A 16,289-nucleotide genomic window follows, 5' to 3' on the forward strand; every position below is an offset into this window, starting at 1 on the left:
CTTGTGCAATTTGGTAGTTGAAACTGAACCGAAACTTATATATCGGATTGTACAATACGGTATACAATTTTGGATCTGATTTCAACTACTAGATTATACAAGCCGATACTAAAAAAAAAAGAGGTGTCCAAATTGGCCAATCCAGTATACTCTCAAGGGTGGTATATTTGAATTTTCAAAATTATATGAAGGTGCAAGAAGGAGCAATGAAGGTGCATGAAGAATTTGCCTTTTTAGTCTTTTCCAGGATGTTATTTGTTTTAGTACGAATAGACTTAATTTGTTATACATTAGGCTGTGTTTGTTTCTAGGTATCAGGAAGGGAGGGGTGATTCTTCTATTTGTTTAGGGGGTTTTGAGAGTGGATGGAGTGGAGGGTGAGAATGTTTTTTTCAATCTCTGAAGAGATTTGTGTTGATTCCATGTAGAATTATTGCATTTTATCAAAATACCATTTTTAACAATATAAAAAATATTTAATTATACTATTAATAACAACAAATAATTATAAATAATGAAAATAATAAAATAAAATTATAATAACAACAACACATACTAATTATAAAAATAACAAATATATAATAATAAATATTATATTTATAATTTTTAATATATTTAATAAATTTATTTCAATTTGACACAAAAATATTTTCTATTATATTTTTAATATTTCATTAAAAAATAAAAGTAAATATGCATATTGTATATTAGAAAATTTAATTAATTCAAATCTACACAAAACATATATATCATAATTCATTGTTCAAATATTTTATAATAATAAGGATAAATTTGTAAACTTACATTTTACATCTTTAAAAAAATTTCAATAAATCATCTTCACAAATCCACTCTATCATCCCTCAATCCAAACCACCTCACATATCGTCACACATCTTCTCTAATCCTCACACACCTTCACAAATTCACTCTCTTTCCTTCCCACAAATTCCCTCTTTAATCCAAAGACAACATAAATGAGGAAACCGAGCTGACAAGTATTTTGAAATGTGTACTTTCATTATACTAATTTGAAATAAAGGTAATGAAAATGTGTTAATGACGTTGTAGAGGTATTTGCGGATTTAACTTTGAAATGCTTTTGGAGGCAAATTAAACAGGACCATGCTAAATTGCTACTTTATTCTAAATAATTTTTATATACATAAATTTTATAACCATGAAAGGTACGCTAACCACTTTTATTAGCATAAATACATAGCAGCTAAGAAGTTTTCAATAAGAACCTGCTAATAAAAATGGGAAAACAAGTGCATGTGAGTAGCCAAAAATACAAGGATGCATGTTTTTCAGGATCATTCTTCTTCACCCTCAGCAGCATAAAGCGCTTTGATTTCCTCAACTTCATCATAGCTACCAAGGAAAATGGGAGATCGCTCGTGCAACTTCGTTGGAACTAAATCAAGTGCCTGATCACATATAACATTCATCAGTTCATTGCCAAATGGTGCCTTTGAAACTATACAGCCATATTTCCTTTGGTTGCATTTGGTAGGGAGAAGAACAAGAATCGATAAAAGAATTAATAGAAATAAGTGAATCTCATCCAATTTCAACTTCATTTTCATTCCACCAAAGGACTACAAAATACTAATGGATCTCATTTTTTATTTTCATTTCACATCACTTTCACTCTCTCTATTACACCCTCCACCTATTTTCGTACTACCAAACAAAACATTTGCAAGAGTGTGTAGAGTGTGTAGAGGTGATTCAAATTACTGAAAAAAATGTTTAATTAATAATTTAGTCCTTATTTGTTTTAGTTTATACCATATGAAAGACGTATCAAACCGGGCATGATACAAACACTGACATAAAATAAGACTTGGAGACACCACATACAGGCAGAAAGAGAAAGCATAATGAAAAGAGTAATAAAACAAAATGTTCAAGTTGATGAAGTAGGCCTAATGAATATTAACTTGTGTCCATATATACGGAAGTTTTTCAGTTTTGTGAAGGTGCTAGCTTGTGTAAAAAATATGTCGAACAAACGTCAGAAAGTGTTGGTGTGGGAAACTTGTTCGACACAAGAATACTTCAAATAAGAGAGATGCTTGTGCTTTATAGGTTGTGTCTAAAAACTCAATACTTTAATTCTTATATGGACAATTTTTTTTGTTACAGTTTATTTTTTGGCAGTGTAAAAACCGCTATAAAATGAAAATATAAGGATTAAAATATAAAAAAAAATTGATTGTATAAAAAATTAAATATAGATTTTTGAGTAGAAAAAGTTATAGAGACCTAAATATATTAATTAAACTAAGGAAATATTGGCAGAATCAGTTAAAAAAGGATGTAAATTACCCGTTCCTTGCCCGTGAAAGACTGTCCTCCTGCCTGTTCCATCAAAAATGACATTGGGAAGACTTCATACAGAACACTACACAGAACAGTTCAATTCATAAGCCATCAATTTCAAATGAATGACTAAATACGAAGGTTAAACATGACATACCGAAGTTTTCCGTTAGGATTTTTCTTATCACCAGGGTACAAAAAGATGCCTCCGTAAAGCAATGTACGATGAACATCAGCTACCATGCTGTTAATGTATAGAAATGTCGTAAATTGAAAAAAGAAGTTGAACTTATATAGGGTAGACATTCTGCGGTGTCATTCAAGAGCATTACTTCATGAGGATTTCTTTTGGTTTATAGTTCATGAGGATAATGCAAAGCAAAGTTGAGTTGAACTCATAATAGCTATTAATAAACTCCTGTTAGCAGATTACTTTCAGAGCAATTGAACATAATATGTATTTCTAAGCATAAATGACTATTGAACCATCACATTCTTCAGAACACCCGAATTATCATTTTTCTTATTGCTTTTTCTGTTAACAAACGAACTAAGATATTAATTTAACAATTACATCTATGGATTACATTACAGGTCTTTTTACCTTCTATTCTATGACTCATCATCCTTTATGTATGCTTTGGTAAATTTCATCCAGAAAAAAAGTTCACAGTTCAGAGTGAATTGATGTGTCTGATTTAGACTGAAGGTAAAAAAGTGTTAGACCAGAAAATATAAATCAACTGCTAGAAAATTAATGATTCTCGACAAACTATGGCAATGACTGCTAATTATAATCGGAAACGACAACACAATAACAATACATAGAACACTCTAACAATTAATACAGTGGAAAGATCTTAACACAAATGAACAGTAATAGCAAATCACCAAAATTTGAATCAATTTGGGTATTTTTCTCCACAAAGGAAGGGGGTCCAATACCCAACAAATTATAGATAGCATTAATACATAAAAACTCAACTTGACTAAAATTTGCAAGCTTCATTATAGAGCTAACCATTCCCAAGGAGAGTCTTAGGTGACTACATTTAATTCATTTATTATTAAATGTTACTCTTCGTACCGTACCTGTTTATAAATCTAACTTTTGTCTGATTATTATTTCTAATAGTTGTTTGTATTAGCTGTTAGAAAATAAGAAGTTGCAGGGTGGCAATTAACTAATTCAACTATGAGGACTAAAACAAGGGCACTGAGTAAATTGAACTACTTCAAGGATTGAGAATCTAATGATACCTTCCAATATATCTTAGAGACTTTGGCGATGAACCATCTTCTGGAAACTTGCATTTTTCAACGTAACTGAACAGAAGCAAAATACGAATTACAAGATGGCAAAATTAGCTCTTTAGTGCTTGAGAACACTATGACATTACTAAATTCGAACATACGCTGCAGTAGGACCATCCCAGTTTTTGGCATTTCCTTCATTTACTGAATAAATCTTTCCTTTGTTAGGGATCTGCACAAAGAACAATACATCAAATGATCAACATATGGCATGGTTATACGTGTGTTTATACTCTATATGAATTGGTGCAGTAACTTTATCTGCCTTAAAATCTGGTAAAGATCAAGAAATACTGGTGCGATGATAAAAAATCATGGTTATCAAAGGACACTGGACAGGAACATAATGCCTACTTCCGAAGGTTTAAATAGGGACTCCTTCAGATTAAAAAAATAACAGAAAGAAAAACATATGCCCTCGTACATTGCTATTATTCAAGGAGAACAGATCATGTCAATAATTCTTTTATGTCAATCATCTAAATAGTTAATAAATATTGTTGGGCACAATAGGGTTCTAGAAAATATTTTGAAATTGGACTTAAGTCCTTGTAAAAATTATACATGTTTTTAGTTCCTATATTGCAATACAAAATACATGTTTTTAATCCCCGAAAAGGGTTAAAATAAAACTACATTACTTTTAGTAGAAGAAGATATTAAAAAAGCATTCAGTTTTTATATAGATACAAACTGGATTTTAAGATATTTTGAGGGATTAAGACACATTTTACCTAATATCGTCCAACATTTTATTCTAAAGAAGGAAAATGATTAACTGTCATCCTAACTTTAAAATAAGTTGAGCAAGTTTGTATGGGAAGTAAAGCCTCTGGCATTCAATTTGAAATTGCTCAGTCTTTGACCAGTGAATTGATGTGGGCATAGTTTAAGGCCAAGAGAAATATTTTTCGTTAGATTCAGTTTGAACAAATAGAAAAATCAACCAGGTGCTGACTTTCATACAAGCCGAGCAGTCTGGCAAGCATTTCCTGAGAGAAGATAATTTATAATAGTCACGCATAAGTGATAAGAGAAATATTTTTCGTTAGATTCAGTTTGAACAAATAGAAAAATCAATCAGGTCCTGACTTTCATACAAGCCGAGCAGCCCGGCAAGCATTTCCTGAGAGAAGATAATTTATAATAGTCACGCATAAGTGATAAGAGTAATACCTTAATGTCAGGGTGAGTTAGGATGAATTCACCAAGAGATGGGTCAAGGGTGAAACCGTTAACACCAGCTCCAGTACTTAACACAAGCTGCAAAACCAATAGGTTTCAAATTGAAATTGAGTTATTAAGCATTGCAAGTTTATAATGAAAGCAAAGGAAAGTCTCAGTCCTCAGCCATTCCAGAAAAAAAGAAGATTGGATATTGTTTTCTACTTCCCCCCAAAAATGTGAAACAAAAATTCATACTATCGTAATAAATTTTGTCCCAAAGGATAAAATATGTAACAGAATGAAGAAAAAGCAGAAAACAGGCGCACCCAACAAAGACTGTTATCTAAATTCTAAATAAAAAATTATATAGGTTTATCATACCGTGCAAGAGCTTCCATACATACAATAACCAGCTGCCACCATTTTCTTCCCAGGAAGCAGGACATCCTCTACAGTTGGTTCATGGACATCTGCTAACGTATAAATTCCAAAAATCTACAACATATTCAATTGGCAGACGCAATATCCAGTTAGTCAGGAATTTTAATCCTTCCTTATATAACTCAAGCAACAGAGGATTTCCATTGAAAGCACAATTATAATATTATTATTATTGGTGGTGGTGATGGACAAAAGTTATATATACTTGTGTAGTTTCTTAGATCATTTTGGTACTGCTTTTCTTAATTACAATTGAAGCTTACTTCAGTAAAATTTGCATTAAACACATAAATTTCGCAGTCAAGGAATGCTAGTAACACATTCTTTCTATCACACTTTATAATTGACTAAAATTTATTGAAAACTACAAAATCAGTAGGTAGAATTAAACCTATACAAAATTTGTAACTTTCTATACAAAAAATAATGTGTTAGAGATTGTTAGCCTTTTCTATTGAGTTAAGACTCTAATTTTAACTAAGAACAACACGAAAACATGTAAGAAATTGCGTTTAAATTTTTGTCATAATAGTAATAATTGCAAGATGGACGAGGGGTCGTACTGTGCCAATGGAAACCCCACAATCAATGTTTGACGAGCCATCCAAGGGGTCAAAAACAACACAGTACCTGCCCAACAATTAAAAACCAAAACATCGAACAAACTAGTCAGAACAGAAAAATCAAGCAAGACATTTTCTTTAAGGTTTTTTAATTGCAGAAACGGTCCCATGATGCAGCTGTAACTTGCACAAGTCACAATTGCCAAACATGTGACAGTAGTTGTTGCAACTGTAATTTAAAACCTCATACACAGAACAAAAACTAACAGAACTAGAAAACAGAGAGAATGAACAACTTTCCACGCTTAGAAGGCTCCACAATTATCGCGTCTTCGTTTTCTTCAGAAACCAAGATACACTGTTCAAAGATAGACAACACTATCATCAGAAGCCTCATTCATAGCATCACAGCCAAAATAAATGATAAATAAACATACAAATCGAAGTTTTAAACTATGATCAGGGTTTTGTTGTTTTAGACCTTAAAATAACGAAGGTTTAAAATTCATATGGTTTCGTTGTAATTTCGAAATTGTGTAAAATTGTAAACAAATGCAATCATAGAGAATCCAGAACCCTTCAAGTCTAAATCGTAGTCTGGACCATTTTTAAAACCTCAAAATAAATCAAAATTTTAAATTGAAGTCGTGTTTTTGCTGTATAAAATTGTGAGCAAATAGAATCATAACAAAATAAAAAATCCCAAAACCTTGATGTTGCAAAGCAGATCCTTCTTCAGAACCTCAAAATAAATAAAGAAAGAAAATCACATAATCACTTACGGTTCGGCCACTGCTTACGAGAGCCTTAATGAAAACCTCATTGGAAAGAACATCCAGTTTCTTCTGTTCTTCACCCTTCATTCCAAACACAAATGCAACGAAAACAAAAAAATAAATAATTAAATAAATATAATCCACTCACACAGGGTCTTAATTATTACAGACAGATAGCCACAATCGCAGTGGCATTGCAAACAGTGTCTTAAAATCTCACCACACCACACCAAAAGTAAAAATTAAAAAATAATAATTCATGGATTTATTTATGAAGAAGCAAGCACACAAATACCTGAATATTGGTCTCTCCAGCGAGTCCAATAAGTTTCGCAAGTCCAGCCTGCAGAGGTCACTATGTATTAATTCAAGCATAAACACAAAACTATAATAGAAGTTTCATTAGTCTTCATCTTAATTTTGGAGTAAAATTAATCGAGAAATCGAAGGAAGAACCTTGTTAACGGCGGTGCAAACGAACTTGCAACCAAGCACAATGTGACTGAGAAGGATGGTGAAATCACCGCGTGACTCAGGGTGTTTGGATTGCTCGTTCAACACGAAGCGCGTTATGGTCATCAAGTCCGTGCGATGTGCATCGGCACTGTGGTCCATCTTCAATTCCAACAATCTTCAATAAACTGAACAACTTAATCCCACATCGGAAACATCAAGTTAGTTAGTGAATATATTTATCTATTTAATAGGAAGAAGACGAGAGATGTTGAGTATTATTAAAAAGAAGACTACTGAGGTGGCAACCGTGGACTAAATCTACCAGCGAGATTTGGTCAGTGCATGACATCCCTCTTTTTTATGATAAGAGTAAAACTTATAGAAATTATTAATGAATTTAAATGTATTTTATATGTATTTATATTTTTATCATTTTATTGTTTATAAATAACTTTATAAACAAATTCATTAAAGTTTCATAATATTATTTGTTTTTTAATATTATCTGTTCAGAAAGGTGTTGGAGCTACTAAGACACGTGGCATATAAAGATGAAATGTCTCAGTCTTGTTGCGTAGGATTTCTTTTTCTCTAGTAATAAATATTCCTTCTCTTCCCTTTTTATTATGTCCCGAAATTATATAATAATATATATTCATTCTATTATCTTTATGTATTCATTCTCTTTCCTTTTATTATGTCCCAATTTTTGAATTTCTTCATTCTCTTTCCTGTACTATGTTTCAAATTTTGAAAAAAATTAGTTATCTTTTTTTTTTTGTACAATGCAAAGTTGTTTTTCTAAAATTTTATATTTAAATTATAATATAAAATAAGTAAAAAAATATTCTTTATATATTAATATAATATTTTAAAATATAATTAATATATTAAATTTGACATTTTGAAATGTAATGAGTTTCATCATAATTTACAAATCAAAATTATATAAATTATAATTTACAATATATAAATCGACATTTTACACACAAAAAAAGTAATAACAATAAATAAGATCACAAAACAAAGTAATAACAATAAATAAGATCGACAACAATAAATAAGATCGACATTTTACACAAAACATAGTATGAATTTAACAAAAATAAAATCTAAGAAAGAATGGTTGAAAAGTGACTCCTTTAAATAGTTTTGAAACTTATATGATATTAAAAAGTAAATTTAACATTTTAAAATATAATGAGTTCTATTATAACTTATAAATCAGAATTAAATAAATTATCAATTACATAATCTAACAATAGATAAAATCGATATTTTACACAAAATAAAATAATATAAATTTAATAAAAACAAAAATTTAAGCGAGTTGAAAAATGTTTTCTTTAAATATATAGGTTTTGAAAACTTCTGTATTATTAAAAAATAATTAAATAATATATATTAAATAAGAAAATAAAAAAATACTTCCAGTAAATATATTTTTTATTTTTTCATTTTTAGTATCTAAATAAGTTATTTGAATAAAAAAATTAAAATTTAAGAATAATATATTGGCCTAACTATCTTGTTAGTTGTTAATCACATATTTAATAAAACACATCTCTTTTAAGATAAAATATTGGAATTTAAAATATATAATCTTACATATATTAATTTTAAAAACATAGTATAATATAACTTTCTATTATTAAATAAATATATTTGATATATTATTAAATAAACACATTTAACATACCGTAACAGATAGTAAATTAAAGTAAGTATTGTAAAAGAAATAATGTAGTAATTTAATAAATATTTAATAATTTTATTTAACAGTGAAAAGAATTTGACGGAAGAAGTAAAATAATTTTCACAAATAACAATTTTGAAATATGATGTATTCATAAATATATTATATTTATTAAAACTTTGTGAAAGAAAATCTACTTAATCACACAACAAAATAGATTAAAAAGTAATACAAAATGAAATACATTGTTGTTTTTATTTAAATGTCATAATATGAAAACTTTGTGAAAGAAAATCTACTCAATCACACAACAAAATAAATTATAAAATAATACAAACTGAAATATATAATTGTTTTTATTTAAATGTCATAATATGAATGTTGAATAATATGATATTTAATGTTAACACTTTTGAATTAGCTTAACACATTAATTATATTACTAAAAAAACAAAATTTTGAATGTAATCCTATAGAAAAAGTATCATAGTCTCATATAGTTTAAACCAAATATAAAATTGAGGTTAATAAAGTTAAAAAAATAAAAAATAAAAATAAAAATAAAGTGATATAATAAATTTTATTAACAAAAATGTGTATTGATTTTTGTTTACTTCATACTAAGGAAGTAGGTGTGGTATTATGACATTTAGTTTTTTAAATTTAATTAATCTTTTAATACCTAATTTTGTATTTGAATGCTTTAAATGATAACAAATGTTGATAAAAAAATATTCAGATACAATGTAGTGTTAAAAAAATTAAAATAATACAAAAATAAACATATTTCATGCATGATCAGTTTCATTATGGAGCATGTAACAAAAATTGTGTAAATTATAATAATTTAATAATTTAGAACCTTATAAAGATGATAACTGGATTATGGTATGTAGTGAATAAGTACAATTGAGTTACAAAAACACATTGAAATTCCTGAAGACCATTCAGAATAAATAGAAATAAAAAAAATTATAAATTTAGAGATTTAAAATTATTGAAATTATTAAATAAGTATAGACTTATACCTTTTTCATATTTTATTATCGTCTTGATGAAAGAGTCGATATTAACTAAAACATGTTATTACAAAAAGATAATAAATAAAATATTTTAAATTTATATTCATATATTAGAATAAAGGAATATAAAATAAAAATAATTTTGAATTAAAGAATGTTGATATCTGATATCTATAGTTTGAATAATATGTTTTCAAAAAATTTAAATATTTTTTTTAGATCACATTAGTAGTTGAATTACTTATATTTTCATTTTTATTCAAAATTAAGATTTTTAATTCTTTCTTAAATTTAACTCTAGAAACAGTAACATATAACGTCCATGTGTAAATACTAGACGTGGTAGATATAGGCCAACTTTAGAAAGTGTATAAATTTGTATGTGGTAATTTTTTCGAAATGACTCCATCAATGTTCCTTGAACTTTCTAATTTTTCACTCTATCCGATCACAATAATATATGCACAGTAAACAATTTTCTTTTTTGAAATTCACAATGTACATACCTGTAATAGTAATAAAACAAAGTTGTTTGAATAATTAATAAAGACAATAACCAATAATAGTTATAAATACAAAATAAAGTCATTACCTGCATTAACTTTGTTTGAAAACGTGACTTCCTTAGCCCAAAAGGATTAACTGTTACTGATAAACCTGACATAGTTTGTAGAGTATTAAAAATGAAGATAGATTGAATGATGATTGATTTAAAAAAAAAATAATATTTTGGCAAAGTTAATGTAGGTGATGACTTTATTCTGTATTTATAACTATTATTGGTTATTGTCTATATTAATTATTCAAAATAACTCTTTTTATTACTATTATAGGTATGTAAACTATGAAATTTCAAAAAAAGGGATGGTCTCGTGCTCATATATTATTTTGGTTGGATGAAATGAAAAAGTTAAAAAAAATAAAAAAGTTAGAAAGTTCAAGGGACATTAATGGAGTCATTTCGGCATAATAACTGCATGCAGGTTTATATATTAAATAGTCAAAGGTAGTTGGTAGCTACATGATACATGGTCAATGTGGAGCATCTCGATTTAGCTCACCTTGCATGAATAATGGTAGATGTTTGAAATTTTACCTAATAAAATTAAATTGTCAACTAATATTAATGATGATGGATATCCCTGTTACAAAAGTAGAGATATGGAATATTCATTGAAAAAAATGAAATTAAGTTAGACAATAAAAATGTTGTGTCGTATAATCCATTGCTACTACTGAGGTATCAGACCCATGTTAACACTGAAATTACAGCAAATTCAATTCAATAAACTATTTGTTTGAATATGTCAACAAAGGTCCAAATATAATAAGTTTGAAAATTAAATAATATTATGCTTGTAAATATATATGTCCATGTGAAATTAATATTCGTTTTTGATATTCATCATAGACGACCTTCAGCTCAAAGGTTGACATTTAATCTATTATATGATCAACCTATTCTATTTAAAGAACATGATGAAATTGATTAAATTTTGAACAGAAAAATAACAATGTTTTTAGTTTGGTTTGAGGCTAATAAAATTATCTAGAAGGCCAACATTTGATCTATTATGAATATCCTAGCTAATTTGTTTGGATGGCACAACAAAGGTAATAGAAGTTGAGGAAGATGAGTTTTAGCATTTGAAGGCTTACATATGTTCCTCTTGGGTCAGGAGCCTAAACCCTAAATCCTAAGGATATTGTTGACTTATGAAAAAAGTTGTTGTAATTATGATAACATCAAGACTGTTAATGGGGTAATTTACAAAACATATAAAGAGGCTTGTTATGCAACGGGACTATTGGCAGATGATAAAGAATTTATTGATGTCATTATTGTTCCGTCCGGTTGACCTGGGAAGTCTTCGTGCGCGACCTCAACCGTCAGCTAGGGACTCTGAAGGTGGCTAAGTGAACTGTGACTAGTGTATACTTTCTCGTTCTGGCAAAGATCTTTCCCTAGTCCCTTGTGCGTAACCTCAAGGCTCGAGCAAGCAACTATAGAGTTTCTGGAAAATTTGCCAAAAGTTCCAACCCCGTTTCCAACATTCAAAGCGCTATTTAAGCTACTCCCGCATTCAAAGCGCCTTAAAGCGCATTTAATTATAAAACGTAGCGCATTTATGATGTTTAAAACGCTTGGGAGCATTTATAGTACCTTAAATGCTCGAAACGGAAACTGTATTAAATAACTTTAATTACCTTGTACCTGACAAAATGACGTTTCTATTCTGACCTGGCTGCTGTACACGTGGAGGGCCTCACAACGCCGTGACCCCATCTGAGGGTATCTCCTCGTGTGAGTCCTCCTACCTGGGAGTGCATCTGCGCTAGAGGTGACTTTTTGGGTGCCAACTCATGCCCCCAAACATCTAGTCACTCATTTTGAGAGCGTATCTGCCTTCCTCTCGTGCCCTGCACCTGGCTACCCTGGGCGTGACCCTCCTCTTGAGTCGTATCTATCCCAAGGGCGTCTCTGGGGCGGCAGGGGCACTTCGCGAGTCAGGCTGCCCTACACTGGCGCTATTACTATGGCCTTGAAGCCACCTTTCTCTTCTCTTTATTACTACCCCGGATTATCGGGACTTGAGGCCTTCCCACGACGTCGCTCCCTCCACGGTCTTTCCTACCCATGGGTATCGGGGAGCCACACTGTGATTGCCTTGCCTTTGTGAGATTTGACCCTGGCGACGCCCTGGTTGGGCGACGCCTTAACTGGGCGATGCCTTAACTAGGCGACGCCTTGACCTTGGCGGCGCTGGCACTTGGCGTCTCTTCACCTAGACGACGCCTTATGTTGACTTTGACCCCCGACGTTGACTTTGACCTTGACTTAGTCAACGCCCGGATACAGGACGGTACACAAGCCCCCCAGTCTCAAGCTGAAGACTTGTCTTCAGCGCAAAGACTAAGGCCTCGCCCACGCCGTCCACGTATCACCCTAGTGGCGTGTCATTCCTTGCTGTCTTAACACTTCTCGAATTATTGACGTGACACTCTCTGAACCATGGGGGTGCCCTTAATGGCTGATTGGACATCCTCTGAAGCGGGGAAAGTAACACCTTTTGGGGCCACGCTTAATCGCGTGCCACGTGGCTCATCACACGGCCAACCTCTAGAGTCCCTTGCGCTCCCCTTGAGCGCTTAATCCTTCGACACGTGGCACGATCACCCGGCCCCCAATTAGCGCCTCTTGGGTTGCAAATGTAACGTTCAAGTTACCCAAAACCCCGCGCTCACACCACTGTTTCATCCATTCTCTCTGCCTTTCTGCATTGTTCATCGTCTTCGAGCCCTTTCCCTGCAATCACTGCTCCTTCCTTCGCACTTCTCTTCCTTCCACACCTCGACATCAAAGGTATGATTTTTCCACCTCCCTTGCTCTTCTTCTTTGTTGCATTGCATCGCTGCGTATTGAACTGCCTGGGACTGTTTATGTTTCTGCATTTCTGTGTTCTTCCTCTCCTCCGTTCTTCTCCGTTCCCTTCTCCTCCTTTCTGGGTTTCCCCGCGTGGGTGGCATTTTTCTAGGGTTTGGTTCCCTTTCTGCCTTGGCATCGCTTGTTAAAACCCTTTTCCTTTCTTCTTTCTCCAGCTATTTATCTGCATTATGGTGCGCCCGAAATCAAAGTCCGGTTCTCCCCCAAGAACCAACTATAAAGCCTTCTACACATGGGCTCCTGAAGAGCTTTTAAACGAATGCACCACTCTGACGACCATGCAGGACTTGGAGAACCATCGCGGTGATCCCCACCTGTACAATTTTAACGCCTTCTGCCGCACCCATGATGCACATATCTCCGTTCGTCCCGGCAGGCCTGGGGAACCTATTTGCGTGGATGACAGACCCAGGAAGGGGAACCCTTTCTTTTTCATGTATCAAACGGTATTTAAACGCATCGGGGTGCGCCTTCCGTTCACGCCCTTCGAAAGGGAACTTCTTACAGAGATCAACACAGCCTCGGCTCAGCTACACCCCAACAGCTGGGCATTCGTTCGGGCCTTCCAAATTCTTTGCAGGTACCTAGGCATCCTCCCCTCCGTGGACGTCTTCTTACACTTCTTCGAGGTGAAGAAGCAAGGGAAAAGTTTCTGGGTAAGCTTTTCAGGGATCGTCGGCAGGATCCTTCTCTCCCTTTTCCAGAACTCGTACAAGGGCTGGAAGGGAAAATTCTTCAGGGTATGCTGCGCCAAGCATGACCCTACAGCCTTGGATGGCTTCCCTCTGTACTGGACAGAGCACCCCAAGCTGCTCAAGGCCAAGGCCCTGGATGAGCTATCCCCTGCTGATAGGGAGGTATGCAAGGCCTTGGCTGGCCTGGGGATTGTCTTCGACACGCTGAAGCTCATCGCAAGCGAGTACAATGCCCACTCCCTGACCACCTACTTTGGTAGGGAGACTCCTCTCTTACTGTCTTCTGTTATCTGTATTTTACTGCTTCATGCTTGCTCTACTGGCCTCTTCCACCTGTTTCCTTTGTGCTAAGTGCCTTATGTCTCATTCATCTATGCGTTTTGTGGGTTTGTATAACTGCTTTGGCCTTAACTTCTGCTATTTGGTTTATCTGAATGTAGGATCGGTGATGGATGCCTCTAAGAGGATGGTTTTGGCGAAAGCGATGAAGGCCGCTCGTGCTGCCAAGGCTGGCGCCTCCTTCGCCCCTGCTGCTGTCCCAAACCCCTCATTAACCCTGCCTTTACCACCACCAACCACTACCGAAGCCCCCCTAGGCTCATCTTCACCACCTCCATGTAGCCCCCAACCACTTCAAACATCCGGCTCTCCCCCGCCCATCGCTGCCGTCCCATTGGCTGTGGCTTCATCACCGGCTCCAACCCCCCTTGACAAAGGAAAACGGGTTCTGGAGATCATATCCGATGATGAGGACTCTGATGGCGTGGCACCCTTCAGGAGGAGGAAGGCTGCGAGGATTCCCACCCTACCAGTGGCATCGCCCCAGGGAAGGGATTCCTTTAGGGATAACCCTCCAAGTGCTACTTCTCTTCCTCCCACAATGGTCCAAGAGGAAACAGGCGAAGGGGCCGAATCCGCTCCACCCCCACCACCGGCAGAGGTCTCTGTTGCTCCCGCCTCCGTCGCCGCCGCCCCAGATCTTATTGCCATCCCTCCTCCAATTATGCATCTGATGAGGGGCTTCAACGGGGGATCAATGCCAGAAGGCTCCGACAGGAAGGAGGGAATGCCCTTCTACTTGGGAGCCTCCTTGGCCGTGGCCCTTGAGTGGCGTGCCCAAGCTAGAAACGCTGTTTTGCAGACTCAAACCCTCCAGGCCTTGGAAACAAGGGTAACTGCCCTGGAGGAGGAAAAGAAAACTTTGGGATGCCAAAACGAGGCCTACCAAACCACTCTGAAGCTGGCGCAAGAGGCCAAGGAGGAGGCTGAAAAACAACTGGCGGAGGCGGTGGAGCTTCAGGCTGACTTCTACACTCGGGAAGTCGCTCTTCAAGTCCAAATAACAGGCCTTCAGGGCACGGTCGAAGCTTACGAAGAAGTTCAAAAGGACTTGAAGGGCCGATGCTGTGAGCAAGCTGACAAACTGGAGCGGATGGAGGGGGAGACGGCTACTCAGGCCAAGGCTTTGGGCCTTCTCCAGGTTGACCACGACAAACTGCAGATCGAGGTCAGCCGGCTCCGTGTGGAGAAGGAGGCTTTGGAGAAACAGGTAGCTTCTAGGGACGCCATCATCGAGGAGTTAGAGAGGTACAAGAAGACCCTTATCAACGAACGACATGGCGGGTACCTTCGAGGAGGGGTTCAAAGAGGCTCTGGCCCAGGCCGTCTGTGAGAACCCGGGAATCGACGTTTCCAACTGTGATTCCACTCATCACATCGTCGACGGGAAGGTCGTGCCCTTGGAGCTGGATGACTGAACTGCCGCCCTCAACCGCCACCTTTCTCTTTTACACTTTATACTTGCTTTTGTTCCCCTTTGCTGAACTTGTAACTTCTTTGAACTATCGGCCCTTTCATTACAACTATGGATAACAATTTTTGTACCTTTGAGTTCTCGAATTCTGTCTGTATGATTTTACCTTCATTTTCCGACTTCGCGTGCTTCAATCGTTTTGCCTGTAGTCGACCCGTTTTTTTCGCTGCGTTGGGCGACCCCATATACCGAGTGCCTTGCTCCTACCGTGCTTCTCGGAAACCGTTCCGCCCTCGTATCTATGAGGCCTCTGCCTCTGCCTCGCGAAGGCGTCAGTGGCTTTACCATTGCCACAACGGAAAGGTTGAGAACCTCCTCTGGGCCTTAAACACTTGGGACAAGGCGTCGATGCCCACACCCATGGAGAGGCTTGCCTAACGGAGCCGTATCGTCCTTGGGGTGTCTCAAACACCAAAGCGACCTGTCCCTTGATCTTTGGTACCCGGCGCCCACGCCTAAGGAGAGGCCTGCTACAGCAGCGCCGTATCGTCCTCAGGGTGTCTAGAAACGCCCAGCACTGGGAAAGCTCAGAGCCCTCCGGGGGGTCGTTCCCTCCATGGCCTTTCCTTCCCA

At 35.4% G+C, this 16,289-nt stretch overlaps 1 protein-coding gene and 1 long non-coding RNA gene across 2 annotated transcripts; one reads left to right on the forward strand and one right to left on the reverse strand.

Moving 5' to 3' along the window:
• Positions 1-1,113: 1,113 nt before the first annotated feature.
• Positions 1,114-7,398, reverse strand: LOC137837355 (fructose-1,6-bisphosphatase, cytosolic-like). Its single transcript, XM_068646336.1, has 12 exons — positions 7,046-7,398; positions 6,885-6,932; positions 6,596-6,670; positions 6,110-6,171; positions 5,814-5,880; positions 5,191-5,304; positions 4,819-4,905; positions 3,744-3,814; positions 3,589-3,654; positions 2,486-2,572; positions 2,335-2,410; positions 1,114-1,430 (listed from the first exon to the last, which is right to left on the reverse strand). Exons 1-12 carry the CDS (start codon positions 7,202-7,204, stop codon positions 1,317-1,319), a joined length of 1,026 nt encoding a protein of 341 aa, XP_068502437.1. The 5' UTR covers positions 7,205-7,398; the 3' UTR covers positions 1,114-1,316.
• On the forward strand, positions 7,321-7,786 carry LOC137837358 (uncharacterized). The gene is made up of 2 exons (XR_011085436.1): positions 7,321-7,379; positions 7,559-7,786. It is a non-coding gene; the product is annotated as an uncharacterized lncRNA (long non-coding RNA).
• Positions 7,787-16,289: the final 8,503 nt, after the last annotated feature.

This window comes from Phaseolus vulgaris, chromosome 4 (genome assembly GCF_000499845.2).
Source record: "Phaseolus vulgaris cultivar G19833 chromosome 4, P. vulgaris v2.0, whole genome shotgun sequence".
NCBI lineage: Eukaryota > Viridiplantae > Streptophyta > Magnoliopsida > Fabales > Fabaceae > Phaseolus > Phaseolus vulgaris.